The sequence below is a fragment of the Pygoscelis adeliae genome, unplaced genomic scaffold, assembly GCF_000699105.1.
Source record: "Pygoscelis adeliae isolate BGI_AS28 unplaced genomic scaffold, ASM69910v1 Scaffold463, whole genome shotgun sequence".
NCBI lineage: Eukaryota > Metazoa > Chordata > Aves > Sphenisciformes > Spheniscidae > Pygoscelis > Pygoscelis adeliae.
The window spans coordinates 821,319-843,082 of record NW_008824471.1 but is presented as its reverse complement, the minus strand read 5'-3'; the positions used below and the strand labels follow the sequence as shown (position 1 = coordinate 843,082).

The window sequence follows — 21,764 nt, the reverse complement described above, 5'->3', positions numbered from 1 at the left end:
CACCACCTTCTATGAAAGGTGTCTGTTAATTGTAGAACAGAGTTATTTTAGCTTTCTGGGTTTTTTTTGGTGTTTTTTTTTTTGTTTGTTTTTTTTTTTTTTCCCCCATTAAATAGGTTTTACTTTTGAGGGGTCTTTTTAATGTGATGTGGTTGTTTTCTGGTTTTTGTTTGTTTGTTTGGTTTGGTTTTTTTGTGGGTTTTTGTTTTGGGTGGGTTGTTTGGGTTTGGTTTGTTTTTTTTTTTTTTTTTATTACCAGGGTTGCCATTGACTTCTTAGAGTCCTTTTTAAGAATACTTTTTTCATGTACAATAGCTTAACTTTTTTTTTTTTTTAAGATTTTAAATTCTACTGAAGTTAGAGTCCCTTGTAGGAGGTTAAACACATTAATTATTATTGCATGCTCTTTACTCTAGGAGGCTTTGCTTAATTCACGTTTATACCAGAATGTACCATTTCTGATGCAGCAGAATGTGTGCCAGCAAATTAAAAAAATTTTAGTTTGCTATTTTTTTTAAGGTTGTGTAACAAAAAGCTAGGTAAGATGGAGGAAATCTCTAGTACAAAAATGTATTAGGAAGAAAGTCTGCATTAGGACCTGAAGTAAAAGAGCAGTGCCAGCCAGATACAAAATGGAGAAAAACTACCTGCAAAAATTAGAGCAGTACAAAATTAGAGAGGTAATAGAAAACTTTCTTCCTTGACTTAATTCTCAAGTATCCATTTCCCAGGGTATCTATAACCTTGACGTTTTGTCTTTTCAGCTCTGTATAATAAAAGCAATGAGTATTCATTCAAGTGTTTTTTTAGTATTGATGCAGCAATACTTTCACTGTTCATACCAAGATACAGTTACAGTAACTAAATTTGTATAATACTTGGCAAACATACCTTTCTGCAGGAAGGATTTTCATACATTTGGATAAAAGTCTGTTTCTATAAAGAGATGTGTATTACCTTTGTTCATTAGTGTTAGATTATAAACTTTCTCATTGTTGTAGTTGTTACCACGATTGATAGAAAGTTCTAGCAAATATACTTTAACTTTTGTTGACTAATATGTGGGTGAATATTTGTTAGCAGACCAACAACTGTAGCAATAAAAATGTGTGAAGGGTTACCAGCAATGCTTAAGGAACATACTCTCCACCTGAACTGTAAGGTTAATTGAAAACAGTTTTTTCCCCTTAAATTAACAGTACATTGGTGTATCCAAGTTCTCAGTTTTCTTTCACAACATAGGTGTGCAGACAGTTTGTTTAGATGTTTAAATATTTTCCCATCTGTTCTGTCAAAATTATTGATTGAGCACAAGCTATTTGTAATGTCCTATCAGGAAGTCTATATCTAATGTATTAAGAGAAACCATAACTAGGTCAAAAATGTGATTGCTTTTCCGGTAAGTTGCCTTTGTTATCTAGCACAAAGTACAAAACCAGTATTTTGATATTGTTCTTTTAAAGATGAAACCCAATGCTGACAACCCTTTGTAGAAGATTGACAATGAATTGCATGAAGCCTTTCATGCTCAAGGTTATTGCTGGATTTGTCTGTGTTTGCAGAGTTCAGAAGTTACAGCAACTAACTGCCATTTAGAGGTCTGTGGGAAGTGTGAATTTCTGCTGTGTAACCAAAAATCTTCCAGAGGCTGCTCATCAGGGATGTTTTGTTTCAAGAAAATGAAGTAAAAACAGAATTAAGGGATTTTCTACATTCAGCTTAGTTTGTGTCTCAGGCAGTCGCACCTTGTCCAGTATTCTGTGATTAGTGAAGTATCAGAGAATCCTAGTTTCACTGAAGGTGAGGGGAACTACATGATTGACTTAAGATGGTCACAGACTTCGCCTGTTATACTGCTGGCTAACCTAACAAAATTTATTTTCACAGAATCTTGTAAAAGCATTGCATGTGTTTCTATCGGCTTCTCCTTGGCTGACTCATTTAATTGCCTGCTTCCTAAGTCTCTGCCCCAAGCCCTTGTAAATAAGTTTGCAGATGTGTCTCAAGCTGCTGCCTCCCAAAAAACTTTTCAGCTCTAGCTACTGAAGAAATAAAGTGATAATAAAAGATATCTTTTCACTGGTTTTCACCACAAAAATTAAATGGACATCAAATTCTGTGGACTGTATGTTAGGCTCTTAAAGGAGTGGTGACGTACCTAAAGCAAAGGACACCTGGACATGTATTGACTGATAAATGTAAAGATTAAAATCTACAACGATTGGTGAAGTAAAGGAGGAAGTCTTTTTAATGGATTTTGTTTTCTGGGAAAGAGAAAACTTCCAGTGGTACTAACGATTTTTATTAAGATTTTTGAGTCCAAGACACTGGACTTTTCAGCAGTGGGGAATAGTATTAGAAGATTGCTTTTTTTGTCAATAAATGCAAATACAAGAATATTTTTCTTTTCTGATCTGTAGTTACTTGTAAGCAAAATGAATTGTTTTGTGTGAGGGGCAAACACAATTCAATTACTGCGATCTTAGCAGCCCTGAAGTGTCTTTGTGTTGTTTTAGTCATCATAAAGGCAAAGTTCAGGCTGTGAACTGAATTTTTTATTTTTTATGTAGCGCTTGATTGTCTTTGCTCTGTGTATGAAGCACTATCCCATCGTATATTTCGTCATTGACGATAATACTCTCCAGAATCCTCAAAGTGTGCAGAGACAGTGGAGTCACTGGAGAATACTTAGTTTTCCCTTGTTACGGTTGGCTATTCCTGCTATCTCAGTAAATTTAAAAAAGAGTTTAGTTGCCTTCTGACCACAATACAAATGAAAGTTTTAAGTTAAATAAATAGCTTTCCCTTAGCTGAAACTATAATATTGTCCAGTGCCTCTAAAACATCCATAAAAGCACTGAAGTACCCGCATATGCCTGGAAGCAGATGCCTGGCTAATGTTTCTTGCTTGTTAGAAAATGTGTATGTTACTTAACCTCTTGCATATTTATCTAAGACCAGAAAAATACAGACTTCAGTAGCACCTCTGCAGCTTTTTTAAAAGCATCCGTATAAACCCAGGCCATGTCCTCATACTGCAGGTGTAGGTGTAAATTTTAGAGGAGCATCAACGCCTGTAAAAACCGCAGTGGTTTCAGTGCAGCAATGAGTTTATGCCCACTTTGGAACCCTGTTATACTGCTGGATTGCTTTAGAGAAATACCGGTTGGGAAGAGAATCAGGCCCTTAATCTTCCCATTAAGTGGGCACGGCTGTTGCAGCTGTCGGTGCATGCAGAAATAACTGGCAGAGTCAGTGTAACTTCTGTGGTGTAACTTTGGGGCAGAGTTTGACAAGCATTTCTTTTCTGCAGCAGTGCTGCATCCGATGCTGCCTGCCCTGGTGGTCTCACTTGTGCTACTACAACTGTTCACGTGGCAACTGAGTGGCTTAGGTCAGAAAAGGTGATTTGGGTGAAAAATAACCCAGGGTGAAACTTTTTTCCCCTTTTTTTCTTAGTACTGGTCTACTCTCTGATGTAGTGTGTGGCATAGTTTTGGCAAGGTAAGGGGAGTTGCGGTGAGGGAGCAGAAACAAGAGCGTGAGTTAGGCTGGCACTGCCTATGAAAGAACCAGTTGTTGAACGAGAGCCCTAAGAACAAATGGAGAAGATTCCCTCAAGTAATAAAAACGATGGTCATTTTTTGAGTTTTATTTCCCATAGTCCATGGTATCATCCAGACTGAATTGCAGTCAGCCCTCCTCCTGCTTTACTCAACACTGGGAAGTCACTTGGGTACAGTGACGGTGTGAGGTGTAAAATAGGGATGAGTGACTATAAATGTTGTCCATGCACTGAAGTCACACCGTGCTGGAGCGCTCATCTCCTAAAACCTCCCCTAGATCTTGACGAGGTGGCTCAGGACTTTGGCACTGCACGTGTGTGAAGCAGATGAAGGAAGGGAAGTCATGTATCTGAATGATCTGACTATTTAACTAAATTTTGTGGAAGAAAGCACGAAACTTCATCTTCATGAAAATGCATCTGACTGGAGTATGTACTCAGTGTAGCTGCTCTTTCTGTGGCTTATGAGTTCCATGGATCCTTCTGTGTGATAGCCCAAGAAAATATTAATATATTACTTTACAACAGATACCAGAGTGGTTGAGCTTGTGCCCTTTACGATGGTTTTGGTGGGCCTGCTGCATTTCCTGCTGTGACCTTGAAGGGACTGGGTTGTTAGGACAGTATTTGCTTAAAGACAAGTTTGTGGGTCCTTATACAATTGGGGGGGGGGGGGGGGGGAGGGACAAGAATTGGCTGGAGGTGATGGAGGCAGCTTTTAAGGGCAGCGTACAAAGCCCAAGAGATCAGACTTTCCGCTGTGTCTGTGCCTGGTCAGGTGCTTAGGCTGGTACCGCATGTATCCAAGGATACCCCACAAATACTGGACATACAGCAGTATCACAGCCAGAGGAGGCATTTCTAAAAGCAGGTACCCACCTCATGGTATGCAAAAGATTGAATTATTCATAAGTACAAAGCCTGCAGCTGTGTATCATGTTCATTTTAGCACTGAGTCGAAGCTTTCTTGACCTATGTTCAGTGTAATTAAAAACAAATCCCTCAAATCCAAGAATTGTTTGGAAACGATTCTGTAATGCTGGGGCAGTGTTCTGCTGCTTGCCCTAATTGTATGGATTTGGTCGTAGGAGCTGCTGGGCTCCAGCACTTCCATTGATTTGTCACAGTCTACAAATCCTGGAGTTTCTTAACACCATGAGGAGTAGAAATGACTTAAAGAAAATAATTATGTGTATTTACTGTGAATGCATTATGCACAATTTTATTACATTTATATTAAAATAAGTTGAGATGCATTTTGCTTTATTTACGCTATTCTCAGGCTGTTTTCCTTTTGCCTAAATGAAACCCTTTTGATGCTCTTGCTTGCCTGGCTGGCTGTAAACCAGGTATTTAAACAAAAATAAAGAGTTGCCAGTTTTGCCAGCTGGGGATGAGAACCCGGCTGGTGATATGCGGGTTCGGGAGGCAGTTAATCCAGCTTTTATGTTTTTTTATGATTTTATGTAAAAAGAGGTTAAAAATCACATTTGGCTCTTTCTTTGTACCACTGTTTTGTTGCTGTTGTGGGAATGCAGCAAAAGGTTGCTCATACTTTTTATTATTATTAGGTAAAGTCCTGCATAAATTAGGTAAAGCCCCAGATACAGTTCGCTTTAGCTATTGGCCATGTGATTTGTCTTGTTCAGAGAATGATGCTTTTTATCTTCCTGTTGCCTTCTTTTATAAATCACACATGCAAACCACACCTCAACTTACTTGTAAAAAGAATCTCCCATTGCCTTGCAATTGTATATATTTTACTAGCTTCAAAAGAAAAGAGTAGCTAACTGTACAAATAGGAGAAATGGTAATGGTGCTAATAGATATAGTAGAAAAATAGATAATGCTTTTATTCTGTGGCAGAAGAAACGGTGATTTAAAGACAAGCGTCACAGACTTTATATACAGTTTTTCAGCAAATAGCTTGCAATATGCTCAAACTCATAAAACAATTAATTTTAAAATGCAGGAGTGAGTTAGTTTTGTCATATGTACTTATTCAGATAATTTGTTGTATTTTACACTTTCCAAAATTTCACCCTCTATTTGGAAATATCAATGATGTAACGAGTCTGTGTGTTTTGGCACAGTTGCAAATACTATGTGTTAATGTGTTGATATTTATGATTTTTTAATCTTATATACACAAGAGGAATTTGTAATACACTTCATCGTGTTTCTACTACTAATCCTTAAGGACAGTGAAAACTAGGAATTTGAATGCATTTATTACTGTGGGATTGTCAAAATTGCCATGCTGGATCAGATTGCATTTTGTTTCTGCTAATAGCATGTACCAGATACTTCAGAGCAGGGCTGGATTTACTGGGGGAGAAAAAAGGAGATGCAGATAAACGAGCTCGACACCCCTCGTTAGGACTGGCTAGGGTAGTGCCTGTGTCCTGTGATCTGGTCACGGCCACTTAGTGTCCCCAGATGGGTGAGGACTGTGTCCCCTTGCTTCAGAGGAAATTATTGGAAGTCATCTTACACTGTTCAGACAATCACAAGATAATGTACTCATGGAAAAAGGTTATTTCTGATCTGTTAGAGGTTGCCTTATTCATTAAAGCCTGAAGGCTTTACTACACATCACCAGATTTTTCACTACTGTATATCTAAATGACTGTTCTGTGTGTCTACTTAGAGTTTGAATCTGGGTGAGCTCTTGGTGGTGGTGATTGCACGTGTCTGTGTGTTGTAAAAAGTATTTTGTTTTCTGTGGATTAGTTAGTTGTTTGCTTTTTTTTAAAAAATCAGTCATATGTGCTGCCTTTCAGAATCTGCCTTTTAATGATACAGAAACAATTCTAAATACAGTCTAACTGTATTAGCTGCATTTCTTTGATCTTTCTAACTTTATTATTTAAGTCTAATTTCTTATTTTAAGGTTTTTGCCTCTCTAATAGGTCTTTCTGCAGCAAATATTGGCAATTTGGCACATAGAGTTGTACTGCCTTCTGTATTACTATTCATTAACTTCTAACCGTTATATCTTTTTTGAGTGAAAGGGTATGATCTTCTAGAAATTCACAGAAATTGGAATTATATATGTATATATTCTGTAGCCTTCAGTTTCCTTATTGCTTATGGTTCCATTATGGGTGTATGCTGCTGTTGTCTCCATTTCTACAGTTTAATATGAAGGTGTATTAAGGTCAAGGCACACTGCTTAGATTCCTTATTCCAATTCTCTGGGGCTGCTGGGAGAAGGGCTGTGGAGTAGGTTGTTTTTAGGCACACAACATTGGAGGCATTATGTTAAATTATTTAAATGTTACCATATTTCTGTGATCATATAATTTCATATAAACATAGTGTTTAAACAGTATCGTATAAACATAGTAAACAGTATCATATAAACATTGTCATATTTCTTTGCATTAGCACAGTTCAGTTGTTTGGACTACTAATGAAACTGTCGATAGAAACACATTGAGGACTTTTAATATAAACAAAGATCATAAAGAATCTAAGCTTATCTTAGTAAGGTTAAGGTGTTTCTAAATTTGAGGCTTTATTCTTACAGGTGGGGTAAGGAGAGAGGAAGTGACTGAGCAAGGAGATGCTTCACTTCTTCTCCCAGAAGAATGCTAACTGAGGCAGTAGTGCCTGTAGATGAAGTGTCTCTTCCTAAAACTGTGTACACTATAAAAGGGATGGTAGAGGGCACAGGAAAGGGGAAAGTGCAGTCATGATCATTTTGAGCAGGTCATTCTCAATTTTATATTTTGCTTTTAGCAGTACGGTCCCCGGTATGCCTGGAATTTCAGTGGGCCCAGGTGTGTGGGTCAGTACTGCAGTTGCATGTATTGAGCTGGGTTCTGGGAGTCCTTGTGGCGCACTGTGGAAATAAAGTCTTGGAAACACGTTCATATAGAGGTGCATCAAATAGACTGAAATGATTGTGTCTGAAATAGTGCATGTCTTACAGCTGGTTTTGGTTTCTGTCTTAGGTGTTGGAAGATAATGACTATGGTCGTGCAGTGGACTGGTGGGGATTAGGAGTTGTCATGTATGAAATGATGTGTGGAAGATTACCATTCTACAACCAAGATCATGAGAAGCTATTTGAACTCATACTAATGGAGGACATAAAATTTCCTCGAACTCTGTCTGCAGATGCAAAATCATTACTATCAGGCCTACTGATAAAGGATCCAAATAAGCGGTAAGTGAAATTACTTGGGTATACAGGTGTAATAAATACTCTAATTGTACTGGGTAATGTAAAAACAGGCCAGTGGTGCCTGGTCTTCCTGGCTGAAGGACCTGTCAGTCACAGGAAAGGGCCATATGCAGCCCTACTGTCTCAGATTTCCACTTTTTCAAGCACTTTGTATATCAGCAACGATATACAAAGTGAGTTTAACAAGCAAAAGGGTAAAAAGCATGTGGAAGAGAACACTTCTTTAATCATTCACAGCAAACATAGGGATCTTTTCAGGTTTAGGTTGTGTACTGGAACAAAGGGAAAGCTCTAAATTGTTTTTTCAGAGTATGACTTAACCCTGAGTTGGCTGTAGTGTCTCATGGGGACTACACCACTTTTTCTTGGAAGTGATGATGCCAGAAGACATGTATAGACAGCCACAGATAAATTTTATTAGGGCACGTAAGTAGATCATATATTAGACCATGTAAACTAGAAACTTGTTAAAGAATACATCTTCTGAGTGAAATTTAAATACAGTGATTTGAAAGCAAATATCACCCAGCTGCTGCCTGTGCCCTTTTGTGGTGGGGCTTTTCTCTCTGGGATTGTTGCCTAGGAGAGCCATTTTCCAGTGGCTCCTGCACCGGACTAGCAGTGTCCGGTCCCCCTGGCTCTAAAACAAATCTCTGTCTTTGTAAATCAGTGAGATTCGTCTGTAGGTCCCCTCTTTTCCCCAATCTCTCTGTTGTTCTTGCGAGTCTCTTGGCGTGTTTTAAGGCTGCAGGTATTCTTCTGTCTGTCTGTCTCACTTCTCTAGTCCTCCTTCATCCTCAGTTTGTTCTCAAGAAGTTTTGAGTAGTGGGCATTGCTCGCTGGTGCTCAGGGCAGGACTGGTTGCCGTGTCTCTCTAAGGGATTTGCTTGCACGCAGCCAAGTGCAGCAGCCAGGACAGCGCAAGCGGTCAGCCTTTCTGCTGCTGCCCAGCAATGCCTGTTTAACTGAATTTACTGTATGCAGTGAAAGCAAACTGTGGCCAACCAACCAAATACAGAGTAAAGTAAAAATTTGTTCCTGTAGCAACTCCTAATGCATTTTAACCTCCAAACAATCTGACCCATCGAATCTGTTAACCTTTAGAATTGAAAAGATACTTCCTTCTAATTAATCTTTGCAGACAGTAGTGTTTATTAGACTTACATTTACAAGCTTATTCATATTCAAGTTCTGGTGCTAGCTAATGCTAAATAGGGTGGGAGCACAGAGGTTAACAGCAACTCAGCTTTTCGCTGAGCAGCTGGATGGGAAGATACTGAGAGAAGTCTGGAGACTGCAGGCTAACTGGGATGCTTAGCAGAGATGTAGAGAATTTTACAATGAATAGTTGAGAAACAAAGAGGAATACAGCTTGGAAATGAGAATAACTTTATACCCAGTTACTGCAAGACTGAGGTAGTAGTCCAGAAGATTTTTGTAATTTGGCAGCAGGGTAATACCAATACAGATTTTTTTTCTTGGTTGTGGGAATTATTGTTCCTTGCAATAAATGCTTTAGAGAGGAATTTATCTTACTTAAAAGGTTGCTTTTAAAATTTGTCTTTATATCTTTAGCAGTTCCTTTTAATGAAACACACACTACTTGTGTCACTCTTCTTGTCAATATTTAACGTGTGTGGGCTGCTTGTTCAGTTAAGATTAGCTTTTTTCTTTTGCAACTTCTTTCTGTTAGCCCAGTAGGATAGCCAGTCTCAGGAAGAAGTTAGATGAGAGCTGAGCCATTCTGAAAGTCCACGTGCTGTTGAAAGGGGCAGAGGTTCCCTTCACTGGATGTGTGCTTCTTTCTCCACCAACAGCAGCAGCACAAGGGAGCTCACTAAACTTGTTGAGTCAAGTTTGACTTGCTAATGCAACAAAAACCAGCAAGTTCTTTCTCGTTTTCTCATTACGAGGTTAGTTTTCTTCCAGGTTAGTGAGCTGACTCAGCTCACAGTCGTCAGTGGGAATGATGCTATAGATGCAAGTGAGAGGGTAGAGGTATGGGCAGGGGTGTGACCCTCCTCTTTTGGCAGCAGTGACCACTTCCATGAGCTCAAATCACCTTGGGCAAGTACACCCAAAGTAGGTGGAATTCACTTCCTAAGATGATTTGCCAGAATCTGGCTTTGGCAAGCTATGGGCCACAGTGAAGTGTGGTTATTTACAATGGCCTTTAAACAACCTTCTCAGCAGGCCTACAATTTATTAATTTATACTAATTGACTCAGATTGAGACTATTTTATGGTAATTGGTTAATTGTTACAGCACCCAGATGCAACAGCAGTGAACACTGTATAAAAATGTGTGAGTCATTACCGATTCAGTGCCTGGCACCTCCTTGGCAAAATGTTATGTCAGCATTGTTGGGTTGGTTTGGGTTTTTAATAGTGCCAGAACGTTGGTTGGTCTTTCAAGAAAAGTAAACTTAAGTATGTTTCTAAAATGAACGAATTATTAAAAAAGCTCATCACAGACAGCAATGAACACTGTAGTTGGATTAATCAACTAGAATAGACCATGGCATGGATACTTCTATCACATTTTCTCTCAAGATCACTTGAATTCATATTAAACAGGTGAGAATTACACATTAAATGGGTGAGAATTGTTCCCAGATAGTCAAAAACAAATGGTCACTTTTCCAACCATTACAATAACTTAATCTTCCTTTAAGAGTAATGCTTGTTTAATATGATTTTTTTCCCCCACTCTCTTTTAGACTTGGTGGAGGCCCAGATGATGCAAAAGAAATCATGCGTCATAGTTTCTTTGCTGGAGTAAACTGGCAAGACGTATATGATAAAAAGGTATGTCTTCATATGACATTGAATAATCTGGCTTCTGCAAAGTGGTTTCAACTGATAGTCATAGGACTGCTGCTCTCTGAAGTTAGTCATGTTTTTCTTACCAACTTTTTGTGTTAATACAAATGAATAATTATTCTGAACTAGGTGTACTTACTTAATCTTTTGTTTTTCAGTAATAATTTGATTTTGGTCAGTGGACCAAAAATAAATTTTGCAAACCAACCTAAACTCAGCAAAGATTTTTCTTTTATTATGTAAATGTCCAAATCTTTTCCTTTCCTTTTTTCTTCCTGGGCCTTCAAGAGAAAAGTAGGTGTATGACTCAAGATAATGTGAGAAAATGTAATGGAAGTTTATCCTGAATTGTCTTTTTATTTCTGCCTTTTATTGAAAAGTTGTTTTCTGGAAATAGCAAAATGAAGTGATTGGAAGGGAGTCATAGCAAAAATCTACTTTCTGATTGTTTGTGTTTAAGTAGAAATCTTTTTCTAAATTATTTTTAAAGAGGGATCTAAGAAAATTAAAATAGCATTAAAACACTGAGCCAAAAGAGCTTGTGGAGAAAGCGAGTACTGGGAATTCAATTGGAACAGTTTTCTCTAAACCCAGTCCTGTTCCTGTAATGATCAACACTTTGGGGATGATTTTAGAAAATGAGTTTATCTTACTCAGTAGTGAAACTCAATTTGACTTAAGTTGTTTTATATACAGAAGCTGATTTTATCTCAGTACTTGTGTAAGAATTTACTTGTTGCTATAAACCCCTTCTATTTTGATAAAGTCTTTTTTTCCCCCCCAACTGTTTTACATTGTTAATCTGCCAGTTGAGCTGTGTAATTTTAAAAGATAGATTTTTCTCCTTTTTTTGCTTTGTTCAAATAAAAGGAAAATGGAAGACATACGAATGAGCAGAATATGTTTATGCTACAATGTCAATGATACAAACTGTTTTTTCAGTTGTTGTTGAACTGGAATTTTAAAAATGTGTGGTTGTTGGTGTGGTACTTCTCTGACAAATACCGGAATTGAAATAAGAGCCTGTATATGATGATACAAAATATGGTACTCTGAAGTTACTTGATACAAGTGTGATTTTTCCCTGGCAGTATCATGAGGTTTCAAGAAACTCTAAAATAAATAATCAGAGCAAGTATATTAATCAGGTTACTTTATGAGCTTAACCACTGGTTGGTTCTGTAAGGACGTCGTAGAGAAGCACTTTGAGGATAAAATGTAAAATACAAGTTGAGGACCTTTCTGGAGTTTAAAAAACCCCACTAAAATCGATTGGATCGCAGTGTGCTAGAAGTGGGTGAGAAAGAAAAAGCTGTTACATTGCTCTCGCTCTGTTGAAAAAGATTTCTTAATTATTTTACATTAGAAATAGAGCTCTCAATTCTATGCTGTGTTCAACTTCATATTTAGCAAGGAAGTGTAGATACTCTTAATTTTTAAGCATCCGCTTTGAGTCTTTCCAAATCAACACGGCAAATGTCTTACAGTCAAGATCTTATTTTGAGCTATTAAAATAGAAGGAAGTATTTTGCAGGTATTAAATATATATATATATTTAATATATGCATAAATATATATATATATAAAAATACAAATGCAGGTATTTTGCTTTTATGGCCATGGAGGTGGATGTGGCTTATTGGAGTATTATAACTGGAGAAATTGTAGTCATCCATTGTTTACTCTGTCCACTGTTGCTTTGAGAAACTAAATTTGCCAGTAAAAAATCAGTTGAAGTTCCTCAGTTGAACAGCTAGCTTCTAGGATCATAGGAATTGCTTTTGTGCAGTATTGGCACACGACGTCTTCTTTATGGAAAAATAACTCATAAAAATGACTTCTGACAGTATGTTTTTCTGTTTAATTAAAAAATAGTTCTGTTACTATTACAAAGCCATTTGTCCGGTTGGTTAAAATATCCAGTTGTTCCTTCTGCAGACAGTGTCTTATCAGTTCTGAAGTATGCAGAGTAAGGCTGTGCTCTGAAATATAAACTTCAAACATAGTAATAATGTTAATGAACTTTTACTAAGTATGTTTATTAGAATGCTTATATGAATATTTTTTAGGTTTTGGTGTTCTAAAATAACTCGGGAGGAATGTGCATCAAGCAAGTTTGATTTTCAAATAGATTTATTCTGGGCTTGCTTCTGTTGCTGTTTATTGTTAGTAGTATAGTCGTCAGCAGTAGGGTCACTTGATGAAATTGGTAGTTGATATAATTATTTGCATAGTAAAAATATTTCACAGTATTCTTGCCTCAGGTTTGTGCACCATGAAACTGTAATTTTCTGGCTATGTTTCAGGAGTGTGTTTCTGTTAGCAATGAAAGAACTGAAGTTCACATTCAGAGTAATGGAAACCAAAAAATCATGTATTCCAAGTAGTTGCTGGGGGATGGTTTTGTACATGTGCACACTATGCTCCTGTGCCACTAATTTTATCATTTTTATTAGAGATTAAGTACATCTCTGTACTTACTAGGTTATCACTTTACTGGTGTGATTAGAGACAGAATTATATATCTGTAAACTTAGAGTATTTCATGCAACAGCAGTAGCTCTGTCAGGTCAAATGGATCCAAATGGTCAAATGGAATTATTAGCTCTCCGATACTGCTAACTAATTAAACTAATTCGGTGCTACACAATGATAATAAAATGTTGTATGGCACACTGGAGCAGAGAAGGTCGTTGCCTTTAAATGAAAAATGTATAGTAGTTAGCATTTGTGATCAGATGTATTTATTTTTGGCAGAAAAACCATGAGGGCATATGAAAAAGAGCAGTCTGTGCCAGGTTCTTCCTGTGATCATCTCAGCCCTGATGAGTTTTTATCTCTGTGCCTGAGTATGAGAAATTGAATAGTTTGGCAAACTCTGAAGACTTCAAAGGGCCGTCTACTTCTAAATAAAATATTTGTTTTATTTTTAGCTAGAATCAGGAAGCTTTTTGAAATGTCTCTGTTACTCATTTAAGAATTGTTTTAGTATATTTTTATTTGGGTTGCAGAAATATTCTTAAGTTGTTGGATGTTCTGTCTAGGGTCTTTCACCGAACAAAAACCACATGGGCATTAATTTAAAGGTAGGAATTTGGGTATGTCTTCAGGCTTGCAGCTTGAAGCACTCAGGTAGCCTCATGTCAAAGGAGATCCAGAAGCCTGGGTTTCCTCCTGCGTGTAATATGGATGAAAGAAGAAGAAAGAAACCATACGGGAATTTGGGCTGAGGTACATATATCTCCTTCTGATTTCTGCTAATACCTCTGATTGTTCCTGAAGCAAATTAGGGAGAGCTAACAAATTTATTTGTTAGTACTGGGAAGGGAGCAGGGGCAAGTGGCAGTAATGGTTAAAGCTGGGGTGTCTGATTTTGCTGCAGGCGCAGCACTTGCGAAGGCACTTACCTCATTGTGGAGGCAGCGACATTCAGCATGAAGTCTGACAGCTGCGAGAAGCTGTTCCTTACTGTAACTACCTTTGCTTTACTTAAGACGCAACAGCAGCAGATGATGAAATCCCATGATTGAAGCCCTGGGTTCAGGCCTGGCAAAATCTGCAATATAACTATAATCTTAAATGCACATTTAAGTACTTTGTGTATCAGATTTTGGGGAAAGGGCAGGAGGGAAATAGGAAAATACCAACATCTGGTTTTAGGCCGTTGCTATTTGAGTCATGCTATTTTTGTACACTTATCTGCAGTGCAGCAAAGCCTGTAGAAATGACCCTCGTTACTTGCTTTTGTGTTGTTGCCATGCAAAGTAGTAAAAAGATCAGAAAACTGCTAACTGGTCTGATCTTTTCATTGTGTTTCCAGTGATACTTTAAACTATATGGGCAGACCTGGCGGTTGATTACCACCCCTTCCCCAGCTGCTTGAATTTACAGGGAGGAAAATATACATAAGGGTGTCTGTCTGATTCTTAAACTTGTTGCTGTAGTCCTGGGGGTTGTGGTTTCTTTCCGGCCGTTGCATCAGCATTGTATTGCTTGGAAAACAGAGTTTGTCCACGGGCAAAACCCCCTGCTGAAGCCTGTCTTCCTGTGGATTTGTGTTGTGTGTCCTTCCACCACTGAAATCCCAGCTCTTCCTCCTCCCCCTGCCAAGGACCACCACACGCAGTGTCCTACCAGGGTCCACGGGGTATTTCCAGCTCCTGGGCATGCTGCGACTCCTGGCTGGGCAGCAGGCTGCCTCCTTCTGGGCCGGGTATAGGGATGAACCAGTCCCTACATGAATGCTTACTGGCTGGCTTCAAGCTCAACTCAAATTACTTGTATTCCCTTCAGTGGAAACTCCAGTTTGGGGGGGATGGACAGGGATGTCTGTCTTCTATTCAGTAAATTAGATTCAGAAATTCTGTGGGAAGTGTATATGTGCCTAGTCTTTTCTCCATCATGGTGCCTTTGCCCAGCCATTGGGAATTTGTTAGGGAAGGATGTACAGACTGACAGAGTGCGTAATCTCATCAGCTCTTGTTTCCTTTGGTAGCTGAGCTAACACCAGAAAAAGGACAAAAAATTACTGTTAGGAAAGGAAAATCAGTATTTTAAAGGACTTGCGTATCTTTAAGTAAAATATTGTTGTTGAGGATCTGGTGCTGAAAGACTGAACTAAGGTTTTGTGTTGTTAGTATCTCTGCATGATTTTTAGGGTCACCAAGCATTTGCTTTGGCGGGAGCTTTAAAAGATGTATAAATGAGGGAACGTGTATTAACAGATACGCATCAGAAAAGTATAAAATTTTGAGACAAGCTTTGCTAGTGTCCTTTTAAAACGTTTTATTGTGGTATTTTGTAAGTTAATGAATTTCAGTTTACGTGAAAATAGACTGTTTACTTGGAATGTCATTTAGTAATTTAGCTAGTTTGCTAATACAAATACTTTTTTCTTTTTTTAAGTTGAGAAGTCTGTGAATTGCGATGTGTTTTCAGCACTTCCAGCTGAGCATGCTTGTGATGAAATACAAAGGCGTATTTCAGTGATGTGACCCTATTCTTTTCTCACAGTATAATTTATTTTTTCCACCATTCTGATTTGGCTAATCTGTCTCTTCTGTTTGATTCTTGAAAATAACAACTTTGCAGTTTTGGTTCTCCAGGAAAGTTTAAGGTAGATGGAAGTTTGATTTCTGGACATCAAATCATGAACACTTAACTACCAATACTTACTTAACTTTCATAGTCAGAAAGAACTGTGACATTTGACAGTGTTTGACATATGTCAGACTTGAATAATAAATTAGATGGAAATTGTTGAAATACAGCATATGATGACAGTACAACACATTATTGAAATACTTGGTTTGTAGTTATTTTTATAAGTTTTCAAAATACATGAGCTGTAAGAAAAGCAGAATTCATCTCATACATTGTAATTTATTAATAAAGAAGAGACATACGTGTTGGGATGCGGCAGTGATTTTTTTTTTTTAATTGGACAACTTGGAATGTCATACCGAAGTTGAACCATAAGTGAGATTCAAATAGTTGTTCCTTATGAATAAAACCTGAAATTGAACAACAGTGCTCACTCTTTAGTGTTTACATGATACGTAAAGAATTAGTCTGTTTGGGAGTTTTGAGATTATAATCTAGTTATCTAGTTTATTTAAATGAATAATTCCGTGGGGGTGGTGTATAGCTGCTCCTCTTATTCCTTTCGCACTTTATCTCAGAGTACTATTCAGCTGCATTCTGTTGGTGGATGAGATTCTTACGGTAGTGTTAATTTTGAGTTCATTGGGAGGAAAATTCGTTTTAAATTAAAAGAAGAAGGAAGATCAGATTGATGTTCTTAAGCATCATATTTTCATTTGGCAGATCGAGTGCATCACAGTTACTTTGAAGTAACTTCAGCCACTTCCTATACAACACCAAGACAAATGATTCCTGTCAGATTATCTTTGAGCAAATAACGTTACATATTTTCTCTCATACTGAAGTATTTATGTAGTTGTTCAGTAAGCATGAGAAAGCTCAAGGTGTAGGATAGAGCCTGTCTGTTCATCTCTGTGTGACCGTAACAGTCAGGTACTGTATGGGCCCCTTTCCTTCCCCCTGCAAGTTTCCCAGTTCTGGAACGGTGGAAAACCAGTGGTGTTTCTCACACGCTGCTCTTGATGGATGCCAAATGGAAATGCCATTCACTGGAGATAATAAATACACTAAGAATTTGATACTGCTTCTGCTGTCATTTCTAACACCAAGCCTTGGAAATGGCTGGGGCAGATTCAGCTTGACAGATGGGTGTGAAATTGGATTTTTGTCTTGGACATCAACTCCTATAGTCAGTGAACTCACACTGAGTTTAGCCTTTTATTTCTTTCTTTGTACACACACACACACGTATGTGTGTGTATGTGTAATGCATGAACACAGAAAATCTGTATTTCTGGTCCTTAGAGTAAATTGCTGGGTGCTGAAGGTGCAGTCTCCTGTCTGGTTCGAGTGTGTTCTGCCTGAATTTGCACAGTCCGCTAGAGGAGGAAAATCATGCCGTACTAAAGCTTGGCAGCCGGGACTGAGCAGCGTGATTTTCACGCAGACTGACAAGGCCTGTCCTTAACAAAAGCTCATCTTACTCCTTTTGGACGCAGGTTACTGGGTGTGCCTTGCGGTGCTCACATTACTCTTGGACTTTCTGACTTCTCAGGTCAGAAGTGGGGAAAAGCTGTGGCGATAGCAGCTGGATACCGTTTCCTTGTGGCATCAAACATGAAATGCTGCTGGGTGTAGAGAGGCATCTTCATGTTGTGGTCATCAGAGCTGTAGTTAATGTTGGGTGTTTTGTTCTTTGTCATTGAGCCTCAGCTTCAGTCTCCCTTGGGATGTATGGAGAAGCTTCTGAGTTCTTATTCAGGCTCTGTGTCAATCCAAGTGGCTATCTCTGCAGCAGTTGCACCTTAACTGTCTTTCTGACGGTTTTGTTACAGCTGAAATTTGCGGAGATTTTGCTTTCTGTTTTTAAATAAAATCTGACAATTAATGAACAAAGGTGGCACCCCTCCAGAAAGATGATTGCCAAGTTTCTGTAGCATGGCCTGGCGTGCTGGTGACATGGCTTACAAAATCTGTCTCGAATGGCTCTGTCTCCAGTCTCCTGAACGTGGTGTTGAAGTACCGTGTCCCTCCGTGTATACTTGCACACATCAGTTATACTATCCTCTGTGCTTCTGCTTTGTCTGAAAGGAAGGTTGTTAGGAAAGGATTTCTTACGGCATTTCTCTCATTTTCTTCTGGAGGTGATGCCTGAGCTCCGTGTGCCAGTTCCTCATTTCTTGACAGGAATTCTGCAGGAACCAGTAAATTATTTTAGAGGTTCTCCCATTAGAATTGGGAGCATGTCTTGCAAGTATCCCAACAATTATAGGAAGGTGAGAGAAAGAATTTACTTGGGGGAGGTGTGCCTTCGGTGGCAGATCAGGAGTCCGGAGTGGGGTGTCCACAAGACTTTAGCCGCAGTTGGTTTGCCGCAGGTGGGGTGGAGCAGGTCGAAAGGAGTGATCCCCAGTTCTGGCTGTCCTCGCAGCTGTGCTGGTGGAAAAGCTGCTGTGAAGGAAGGAGGCGAAGTTTATGGAAAGAATTAAGAAACCTTCCTGCTGCTCTCTGTTGAGTTGTGTCTGTGCATCTTAATCTCAGCTGCCGTTTCCTCTTTCCCATAGGCCGTAGGGGATGGTTGTTGTATGTCAGGGTATAGCTTGTATAAATACCAGTGTAAGCTGTTGTGGAGAGCCACATGGCTGCACGGTTTGTTTTTGCAGTCACTGAAGTTTCCGACTGCTTTTCATGTCCAGGATATGACAAGTACTGCTGTAAGACGGATGAATCTCAAAACACCAGTGACATAAATTTGCATCGGGTTCCTCCCTTCTGGTTACAGCCCGGAGATTCGTGTGGTTTACTTGTTTGACCTCCCCAGACAGCTGAACTTCTGGCATAACTGGAAGTTTCATCAGCTGGCTTCCTGGATGTTACTGATAAACAGTTTTCTGTTAAGCCTGGCTACTGAGTTGGAGCACCAACTTCCTCCCATCACCCACGATAGATGAATTTGGTTTTAATGGTGATTTTCATATCTGATTGAAACTATTATTGTAATTATTTGTTCCTTAAGAGTCAGTTAGTACTGTGCTTCTCTTCCCAAAATGAAGTTTATTGGTTATTTTCATAACCATTACTATTTCAGGAGATGGAGGGAACGAGGGGGTGATCTAAAGTCATAGTGAGGCCTGTTTATTTCAGTGCACAAAAAAAAAAAGGAAAAAAACCCTGAGTAAACCAGTAATGAGCCAGTAAGTTTTTGAGGAAGAAACTTGTCAGCTAGTGCATTATCTTTTTCCTCTCCAGTTGCAGATCTGTACACTGCTATGTATTATGATCTTACCCTGCCCTTCCTTTTGTTTTTCATTAACTACTTTGACCTAAATCACAGTTGTTAAAGACTGCAGAGCGAGTGTTTCCTCCTTCTCTTCACATAGTAGTCGTAGCACGAAAGGTCTCTGGTTTACCTCATAGCAATAGTGGTTTGTTCTACTGGAGATGTGTATTGCGCCATTGGAAAGACACTGTTACTTGTCCTTGACTTGAGAAACAAGAAAATTTTTCTTAAGCTTGTATTTTCATATGAAAAGTTTTAATTCGTGTGAAATGGCATTTTCTGTTTTTGATCTGGAAAAATGATCCCAATCGGGGAAGTAGTAGAATTGTTATAATAACGTGTTATCTAATAGGTTTTTTTCATACTGAATTTATCTAATGTCTACTTCAGTTGCTGAGAACTGTGAAAGTGTCTTTTAAAAGGGTGTGCAGTGGTGGCCTTGAGTAGAGTATGTTACTTGGCATGTAATCTTCTTTTTTTTCTTTTTTTTACTTGAGTGTTCTTCTCTGAGACAGAAAAATGAGAAAAATGGCAGTCTGGAATGTTCCACTGCAGTAACTCTGTGCTTAGGAATTGTGTGGCTGCTTTGCTGGGGGGGACTTACAACTTTGGAAATCTGTTTTAATCATGCAGAATTGATTGGGATGGCCAGGACGCATACAAAAATAATTTTCGTAAAAGTGCAGGAATTTGTACAGTAAAACAGAATACTTTGTTTTTAAACACTGGATGTAACTGGATATATACTTGGAAGATTCTTCTGATGTTGAGTTTATATATGTTAGGTCCTTAAGCATTTATCCTAACAATGCCCAAAACCTTTACTTCTAATACCCCTCTGCTGTTGTATGTTTTCCATTCAGGAAAATGTAAGGGAAAATTTAGTTTTGTGAAAGTATAAATCAGATTTATTGTACCGTTTTAAGTATATGCAAGTGATAGATTTATTTTTGCTTAATAATTGCTTGGACTGTTACTGAAGGTTTGGATCAGATAAAATAGAGCTCTTGGTATATACTCAAAAGGACAAATAAACTGTTGCAGGGAGAAAAGAGTCAATTTGTTGAATGAAGGGACTGTATCCTGGGAGGGATGGGGGCAGAATCTGGTCCTGTGTCCAAAGAACACCCAGTGTTCTGGTGTGGTTCTCATATGGCAAGGTACAGTGACGGTATCTTTTTCCAGCTAACACAGCTTTCACGTTACCAGCTGTTAGTGTGATATATCCTATGTGAGAAGGAAAACATGAAAAGAACTGGGTGGCAGTTTTCAACCTGGATTTGGAAACAATGGGAATTTGTGTGTGCATTTGTAATGGTGATTAAAAAATGGAGAGAGGTTTTGTGTGAGTGTATGCACCCACATATGCTTTTGTTTAGTGGGTTTTTTTTGCTGTTGCCTTACTGTTTAAGTGCCCCATTTATGCACTTTACCACATTTTATTCTTTTATGCCTCATCCCAAACTGTAAAGTATTAGGAATTAGTAATTTTCTGGATAGAGATCTACTGTGAAGAGCATCCTGTTGAAAGCCTTCTTTCTTTGGCTGGTTGTGCAGCACTACATACTTACCTAGTCTAGTCCTCATAGGGCAGGCTAGCTTTTTCGGGTTTTAGATGGCTCTGTTTGTGGATTGTGTAGTCTCCTTTGGTTAGCACTGAGATCCAGAGCTGCTTCTAACACTGACCAGTTCATGCAGATCTCTCCAAGCTGTAAAAAAAAAAAAAAAAAGTCTTGTGCATCGAACGTAGTAAAATAACAAAGACTCGTACTACTGTAAAAAATTATTGTCAAAAAAAAAAGAGTTGCTGCAATGTACATCGTGTATCGTAAATTGTGTCTAGTGCATGGAACTTGCTGAGGGGAGGGGGTTTAACAGCAGTTGGGCTTCCTTTGCTGTGGGGCAGATTAACAAATTAATTGTTTGGTGTTGGTGTTCTGGGGTTGAGGAGAGAAATAACACGAAACTAGTGAAAACTACATGCAAGCTCTGATAATACCAGTCAGCCATAATGTAACCTCTTATATAGAAAGGGAAATTGATACACTATCTTCAGGGTGTGTATTTTAAATTGCGTATGAGGAGATAACACCAAAGGGCTCCACGGTACAAACCAAAACATTGGCATCCCCTCCCTCCATTTGCAATATCATACATACTCAGCTGCTGTATTGTTTTGGACTGGCACCATGCAGTGTGATATTCCATGCTGAATACGCCTTCCAGTTAAAATCTTTGGCCTGTAGGCTGCTGTTTTGGAGGAGAAGGTGGATAGCAAGGCTGGTTCAAAAGAGGGGCAAGGAAGTCCTGTCTGTGAGCTGTGAGCAAACACCAGTGATTTGCTGTCGGGAAATACCGCGCCGTACTGTGAAAGCGGTAGGCAGGATTAGATCCAGCAACTCACTTAAGCATGAACTGGCTTTTGTTCAAAGATAAAATTTATTTTCACATTCACGTAATTTCTTCTAAAGGTAAGGTCAGGCGTAGGCCTTAACCCTGCACAAAAAAAAAAAAAAAAAGCATCGCGCTTACCGTGCTCTCTGTGTCGTCCTTTTTGCCTTAGCTGTTTATACCACCCAGTTATGGTGAAGTACCTAGAGTTGCCTTTACCTGACATCTGTGCAGGTAATTAGAATGGCCTGAAGAGTTTCTAGGTAATTATCTTTATGCAGCTGAATTTATCTGCAAATCATGTGAGAGCGATACTTGGAATTCAGCCGTGTTGTGCTATTAGCTAGATTCTGAACTAGTATTTTTGGGATTGACTCTAATGGCTTCTATCTCTTACTAGAAGTTAGAGA

General features: G+C 38.7%; 1 protein-coding gene across 1 annotated transcript in view; it reads left to right on the top strand.

The window, feature by feature from the left end:
* The window catches only part of AKT3 (v-akt murine thymoma viral oncogene homolog 3), a 143,874-nt gene that overhangs the window by 118,763 nt on the left and 3,347 nt on the right, over positions 1 to 21,764 (top strand). Inside the window, exons 10-11 of the mRNA XM_009321256.1 lie at positions 7,525 to 7,739; positions 10,478 to 10,565. Coding sequence (XP_009319531.1) covers positions 7,525 to 7,739; positions 10,478 to 10,565 — 303 coding nt within the window. The remainder of the gene's footprint in view (positions 1 to 7,524; positions 7,740 to 10,477; positions 10,566 to 21,764) is intronic.